The sequence below is a fragment of the Cherax quadricarinatus genome, unplaced genomic scaffold (genome assembly GCF_038502225.1).
Source record: "Cherax quadricarinatus isolate ZL_2023a unplaced genomic scaffold, ASM3850222v1 Contig851, whole genome shotgun sequence".
NCBI lineage: Eukaryota > Metazoa > Arthropoda > Malacostraca > Decapoda > Parastacidae > Cherax > Cherax quadricarinatus.
This window is the reverse complement of record NW_027195877.1, coordinates 118,606-126,616: the sequence shown is the minus strand read 5'-3', so window position 1 is coordinate 126,616 and position 8,011 is coordinate 118,606. Positions and strand designations below refer to the sequence as shown.

Below are 8,011 nucleotides of genomic sequence, written 5' to 3'. Positions count from 1 at the left end.
GCATTTTCCTGGACTGCAGGAAGGCCTTTGACAGTTCCTCACAAGAGATTAGTACAGAAGCTGCAGGATCAGGCACGTATAACAGGAAGGGCACTGCAATGGATTAGAGAATACCTGACAGGGAGGCAACAATGAGTCATGGCATTTGATGAGGTATCATAGTGGGCACCTGTGACAAGCAGGGTCCCACAGGGGTCAGTCCTATGACCAGTGCTATTATGGTATATGTGAATGACATGATGGAAAGGATAGACTCAGAAGTGTCCCTGTTCACAGATGATGTGAAGTTAATGAGGAGAATTAAATCAGATGAGGATCAGGCAGGACTTCAAAGAGACCTGGACAGGCTGGACACGTGGTCCTGCAACTGACTTCTCGAATTCAACCCTGCCAAATGCAGAGTCATGAAGATTGGGGAAGGGCAAAGAAGACTGCAGACAGAGTATAGGCTAGGTGGACAAAGACTGTAAACCTCACTCAAGGAGAATGATCTTGAGGTGAGCATAACACCGAGCACGTCTCCAGAAGCACACATCAACCAGATAACTGCTGCAGCATATGGGCACCTGGCAAACCTGAGAATAACGTTCCGATACCTTAGTAAGGAATCGTTCAAGACACTGTGTATGTCTGACCCATACTAGAGTATGCAGCCCCAGTTTGGAACCCACACCTGGTCAAACACATCAAGAAATTAGAGAAAGTGCAAAGGTTTGCAACAAGGTTAGTCCTGGAGCTCAGGGGAATGTCCTACGAAGAAAGGTTGAGGGAAATCGGCCTGACGACATTGGAGGACAGGAGGGTCAGGAGAGACATGATAACGACATACAAAATACTGCGTGGAATAGACAAGGTGGACAGAGACAGGATGTTCCAGAGTGGGGACACAGAAACAAGGGGTCACAATTGGAAGCTGAAGAATCAGACGAGTCACAGGGATCTTAGGAAGTGTTTCTTCAGTCAGAGTTGTCAGGAAGTGGAATAGTCTAGCAAGTGATGTAGTGGAGGCAGGAACCATGCATAGCTTTAAGATGAAGTATGGCAAAGCTCAGGGAGCAGAGGGAGAGAGAGGACCTAGTAGTGATGAGTGAAGAGGCAGGGCCAGGAGCTTAGTCTCGACCCCTGGAACCACAATTAGGCGAGTGCAATTAGGTGAGTAACACACACTAGCACAACATATCATGTCATGAGTAATGACATTATCTTAGAGAAATTATGTTATATAATATTTAAGCCTCCTGTGTTATGTAATATCTATTGTGCAGTGTGCATCCGCTTGTATAATTAATAGTCATTATAATTTAAAAAATTAAAGCTACAGGAAAAGCAACGATATCGGCTAAAATTTTAGTATTGGTATCGGCAAAATTTTTGGTATTGTCCCATCCCTAATATATGTGGGTGGGTATTCCTCGGTGGCATCATCTGCCACACACATGGCTGTGATGGTAATAATGAGAATTTCAGCTTCTAATCAGGGGATAGTAAGCATATCACTGAGAGATTTACTGCTTAGTTTTATGGAATTTTCTCATGACTCACACTTTGAAAGATCAGATGGAGTTCTCAGCAGTCAAATCAGTCTTGTAACAAAATTTTCTTGTGAAATGTCTAAAGGTGAGTAATACTGACAGTTATTTTTTTGAATTATTAATATATCCCACAGTGGTTCATGATGTTAGCGATGATGTATGTATTGCTGGCTGCTCTGATGGGGCAAGTGGCAGGAGAATTAGCTGCCCCAGAGAGGTCGTACAAGATTCTTATGCTCCTACCTGTATCCACTACAAGCCACAAGAATTTCTTCATGCCACTTGCTGAGGCTCTAGGTGACCGTGGACACAAGGTAGTTCTTCAGTGTTCGTACTAATTGTCAATTAAGTCTATTGAAAGGAATGAAAATAGCATACAAAAAAAAAAAGTTTAATGAACTAATTTTAAAAGCTCCTAACATAATTTATTAAATTTCCTAATTTACTTTTATCTTGAATAACACTTGTCTTTTGTGTTTGCAGAAATAGTATTACTGTACAGGTCTCCCTCAACATTCGCGAGGGTTAGGGGATCAATAGCCTCGCGAATGTTGAAAAATCGCGAATGTTTGGTGCCCCAATATATTGTAGGGAAATATAATACAATACTGCTTCCTTAACTTGTTGAACCATGAACAATCATAAAATACATGAAAACGTCGTAAATTGTACTAAATACATACATGTTATGGTTTAATAATGTGTATGTTATTATATACCACTGCCTCCACCACTTCCTCAACCACTGCGAGTCCCTACTACCCTCCCTCTGACACCCGCAACTGGCAGCCAGCCCTCCCACCAGTGTGGTAAGTATTTTGTTTGTTCATTATTTGCTATTAAACTACAGTATAAATAATGCAAACCCGTTCATGACTGCATATTGGAATGGCTATTCGGACAGGTATTGGACGGTGACATCATATGTTTACTCTTGAGCACAGCAAAGAATCAAACATTTCTCTTACTGCTAATAATAACAATGGTAATAATAATAATAGTAATAATAATAATAATAATAATAATAATAATAATAATAATAAATACGATAGAACTGAAGAAGGAAATTGCACAAAAATATGAGAGTGGTTCAGGCATCGTTAGCCAGTGTGGCTTTGTTTATGCTGGAGTGAGCAGTAGTCTCCCTTCTCTTCCAAACATTTCACAATTCACTGTGTTTGGTGCTTGTAGATTGAGTGTGACTGGAGTGGTAGAGGCAGTGTTTGAGGCTGTGGTTGAGGCAGTGGTAGAGGCAGTGGTAGAGGCAGTGGTAGAGGCAGTGGGTGAGGCAGCAGTTGAGGCAGTGGGTGAGGCAGTGGGTGAGGCAGCAGTTGAGGCAATGGTAGAGGGAGCAGTTGAGGCAGTGGCATTTAATAACATATATGTTATAAATAATAATAGTACGTATTATTAATAACGTGTATTATTATTATTATTAACAACATGTACACCTAACATCCGACATAAGAACTGCTCGACTTACGACCACTCGACTTACGACCGTGTTTTTTATGCCAAATTTCTGGGAAAAAAACAACTATTTGTGTTGTACACAGTGTTTATCCTAAACCTTACAGTATAAAATACAGTACTAACAGCATAAAAAGTAAAGTAAAACATGAAATACCAAAATAAAACAATAAAATAAAGTCATTACAAAAATGTTTTGTTGATATTCAGTAGTAAAGTTCGACTTACGAACATTTCGACTTACGACCGGTTTCTCAGAACCGAACTCGGTCGTAAGTCGGATGGTAGGTGTATTATTATTATTATTATTATTAATAACATATATGTTTTTAAATACCACTGTCTCAACCGCTGCCTCACCCACTGCCTCACCCACTACCTCACCCACTGCCTCACCCACTACCTCACCCACTGCCTCAACTGACACAGCTAACAAGATAAATGACTTCTTCTCAACCATAGGATCTAATCTCGCCAATAAAATCTCACGTATCAGTGCCCATGCCGGGGACTACCTAGCTGGGAATTTCCCAAATTCCTTCTATCTTGCTCCAACTCAGCCCACGGAAATCACCAAGATTATAAAGTCACTTAAAAATAACTCGGGGAATCTTTCTCATGCCCCACCATTATTGTACAAGCGAGTGGCCCATGTCCTTTTGCATGCTATTTCATTACTTTTTATCAAGTCACTTGAAACTAGCACCTTCCCGAAACTACTCAAGATGGCAAGGGTTACACCAATACATAAAGGTGGTGACCCTACAGATTTAAACAACTATAGGCCAATATCAAACTTACCATTGCTATCCAAAATCTTTGAGAAACTCGTGCACAGGAGACTATTTTCATTTATAACGGCACAAAACATACTCAACCCCTGCCAATTTGGATTCAGGAAAAATAAAAGCACTAATTGTAAAGGACTTGCCTAGTATGGGCCAACAGGCCTGCTGCAGTGTTCCTCTTTTCTTATGTTCTTATGTAATGATGCAATTATAAAAATGCTAGATCTGCTTTACACAGCATTGGAAAATAAGGAATATCCACTAGGAATTTTTATTGACCTAAGAAAAGCTTTTGACACAGTAGACCACGGCATCCTACTCCACAAACTTGACCATTATGGTATAAGAGGCCATACGCTTGCATATTTAAAATCTTACCTTATTAATGGGTATCAGTATGTCACCATTAAAGACACAGCATCAACAACACGGCCACTTGAAACTGGAGTTCCGCAGGGAAGTGTCCTTGGTCCCCTGCTCTTCGTCATTTACATCAATGATCTTCCAAACGTATCCCAACACGTGAACCCAATTCTCTTTACTGACGACACGACTAATGTCATCTCTCACCCTAATCTTGCCACCCTCAACACCATTGTTAATGAGGAGCTGATCAAAATATCAACTTGGATGACAGCCAATAAACTTATGGTTAACACTGACAAAACCTACTATATTATGTTTGGTAGCAGAGCAGGACTTGCGCAAATTAACATTAAGATCGACAACACTCTAATTGCCAGACATAATGAGGGCAAATTCCTAGACCTATACCTCGACAACAACCTGAATTTCAGCACCCATATCCAACACATAACCAAAAATGTATCCAAAACAGTTGGGATCCTCTCCAAGATATGATACTACGTGCCGCAAAATACTCTTCTCACACTATACCACTCACTTACTTATCCATACCTCACCTATGCTATTTGTGCTTGGGGATCAACTGCAGCAACACACCTAAAGCCAATAATAACCCAACAAAAGCTGCTTTAAGATTTTTTTTTTTTTTTTTTATTATCACACCGGCCGATTCCCACCAAGGCAGGGTGGCCCGAAAAAGAAAAACTTTCACCATCATTCACTCCATCACTGTCTTGCCAGAAGGGTGCTTTACACTACAGTTTTTAAACTGCAACATTAACACCCCTCCTTCAGAGTGCAGGCACTGTACTTCCCATCTCCAGGACTCAAGTCCGGCCTGCCGGTTTCCCTGAATCCCTTCATAAATGTTACTTTGCTCACACTCCAACAGCACGTCAAGTATTTAAAAACCATTTGTCTCCATTCACTCCTATCAAACACGCTCACGCATGCCTGCTGGAAGTCCAAGCCCCTCGCACACAAAACCTCCTTTACCCCCTCCCTCCAACCCTTCCTAGGCCGACCCCTACCCCGCCTTCCTTCCACTACAGACTGATACACTCTTGAAGTCATTCTGTTTCGCTCCATTCTCTCTACATGTCCGAACCACCTCAACAACCCTTCCTCAGCCCTCTGGACAACAGTTTTGGTAATCCCGCACCTCCTCCTAACTTCCAAACTACGAATTCTCTGCATTATATTCACACCACACATTGCCCTCAGACATGACATCTCCACTGCCTCCAGCCTTCTCCTCGCTGCAACATTCATCACCCACGCTTCACACCCATATAAGAGCGTTGGTAAAACTATACTCTCATACATTCCCCTCTTTGCCTCCAAGGACAAAGTTCTTTGTCTCCACAGACTCCTAAGTGCACCACTCACTCTTTTTCCCTCATCAATTCTATGATTCACCTCATCTTTCATAGACCCATCCGCTGACACGTCCACTCCCAAATATCTGAATACGTTCACCTCCTCCATACTCTCTCCCTCCAATCTGATATTCAATCTTTCATCACCTAATCTTTTTGTTATCCTCATAACCTTACTCTTTCCTGTATTCACCTTTAATTTTCTTCTTTTGCACACCCTACCAAATTCATCCACCAATCTCTGCAACTTCTCTTCAGAATCTCCCAAGAGCACAGTGTCATCGGCAAAGAGCAGCTGTGACAACTCCCACTTTGTGTGTGATTCTTTATCTTTTAACTCCACGCCTCTTGCCAAGACCCTCGCATTTACTTCTCTTACAACCCCATCTATAAATATATTAAACAACCACGGTGACATCACACATCCTTGTCTAAGGCCTACTTTTACTGGGAAAAAATTTCCCTCTTTCCTACATACTCTAACTTGAGCCTCACTATCCTCGTAAAAACTCTTCACTGCTTTCAGTAACCTACCTCCTACACCATACACTTGCAACATCTGCCACATTGCCCCCCTATCCACCCTGTCATACACCTTTTCCAAATCCATAAATGCCACAAAGACCTCTTTAGCCTTATCTAAATACTGTTCACTTATATGTTTCACTGTAAACACCTGGTCCACACACCCCCTACCTTTCCTAAAGCCTCCTTGTTCATCTGCTATCCTATTCTCCGTCTTACTCTTAATTCTTTCAATTATAACTCTACCATACACTTTACCAGGTACACTCAACAGACTTATCCCCCTATAATTTTTGCACTCTCTTTTATCCCCTTTGCCTTTATACAAAGGAACTATGCATGCTCTCTGCCAATCCCTAGGTACCTTACCCTCTTCCATACATTTATTAAATAATTGCACCAACCACTCCAAAACTATATCCCCACCTGCTTTTAACATTTCTATCTTTATCCCATCAATCCCGGCTGCCTTACCCCCTTTCATTTTACCTACTGCCTCATGAACTTCCCCCACACTCACAACTGGCTCTTCCTCACTCCTACAAGATGTTATTCCTCCTTGCCCTATACACGAAATCACAGCTTCCCTATCTTCATCAACATTTAACAATTCCTCAAAATATTCCTTCCATCTTCCCAATACCTCTACCTCTCCATTTAATAACTCTCCTCTCCTATTTTTAACTGACAAATCCATTTGTTCTCTAGGCTTTCTTAACTTGTTAATCTCACTCCAAAACTTTTTCTTATTTTCAACAAAATTTGTTGATAACATCTCACCCACTCTCTCATTTGCTCTCTTTTTACATTGCTTCACCACTCTCTTAACTTCTCTCTTTTTCTCCATATACTCTTCCCTCCTTGCATCACTTCTACTTTGTAAAAACTTCTCATATGCTAACTTTTTCTCCCTTACTACTCTCTTTACATCATCATTCCACCAATCGCTCCTCTTCCCTCCTGCACCCACTTTCCTGTAACCACAAACTTCTGCTGAACACTCTAACACTACATTTTTAAACCTACCCCATACCTCTTCGACCCCATTGCCTATGCTCTCATTAGCCCATCTATCCTCCAATAGCTGTTTATATCTTACCCTAACTGCCTCCTCTTTTAGTTTATAAACCTTCACCTCTCTCTTCCCTGATGCTTCTATTCTCCTTGTATCCCATCTACCTTTTACTCTCAGTGTAGCTACAACTAGAAAGTGATCTGATATATCTGTGGCCCCTCTATAAACATGTACATCCTGAAGTCTACTCAACAGTCTTTTATCTACCAATACATAATCCAACAAACTACTGTCATTTCGCCCTACATCATATCGTGTATACTTATTTATCCTCTTTTTCTTAAAATATGTATTACCTATAACTAAACCCCTTTCTATACAAAGTTCAATCAAAGGGCTCCCATTATCATTTACACCTGGCACCCCAAACTTACCTACCACACCCTCTCTAAAAGTTTCTCCTACTTTAGCATTCAAGTCCCCTACCACAATTACTCTCTCACTTGGTTCAAAGGCTCCTATACATTCACTTAACATCTCCCAAAATCTCTCTCTCTCCTCTGCATTCCTCTCTTCTCCAGGTGCATACACGCTTATTATGACCCACTTCTCGCATCCAACCTTTACTTTAATCCACATAATTCTTGAATTTACACATTCATATTCTCTTTTCTCCTTCCATAACTGATCATTTAACATTACTGCTACCCCTTCCTTTGCTCTAACTCTCTCAGATACTCCAGATTTAATCCCATTTATTTCCCCCCACTGAAACTCTCCTACCCCCTTCAGCTTTGTTTCGCTTAGGGCCAGGACATCCAACTTCTTTTCATTCATAACATCAGCAATCATCTGTTTCTTGTCATCCGCACTACATCCACGCACATTTAAGCAACCCAGTTTTATAGTGATTATTTAAGAATAATCACTAAATCC

The 8,011-nt window shown here is 41.0% G+C and overlaps 1 protein-coding gene across 1 annotated transcript in view; it reads left to right on the top strand.

Annotated features, from left to right (window-relative positions):
- Positions 1–1,666: 1,666 nt before the first annotated feature.
- Positions 1,667–8,011, top strand: part of LOC128691070 (UDP-glycosyltransferase UGT5) — a gene marked incomplete at both ends in the record, with an annotated part of 122,776 nt that continues 116,431 nt past the window's right edge. Inside the window, 1 exon segment of the mRNA XM_070080724.1 lies at positions 1,667–1,846. Within this exon segment, the coding sequence (XP_069936825.1) occupies positions 1,673–1,846 (174 nt within the window).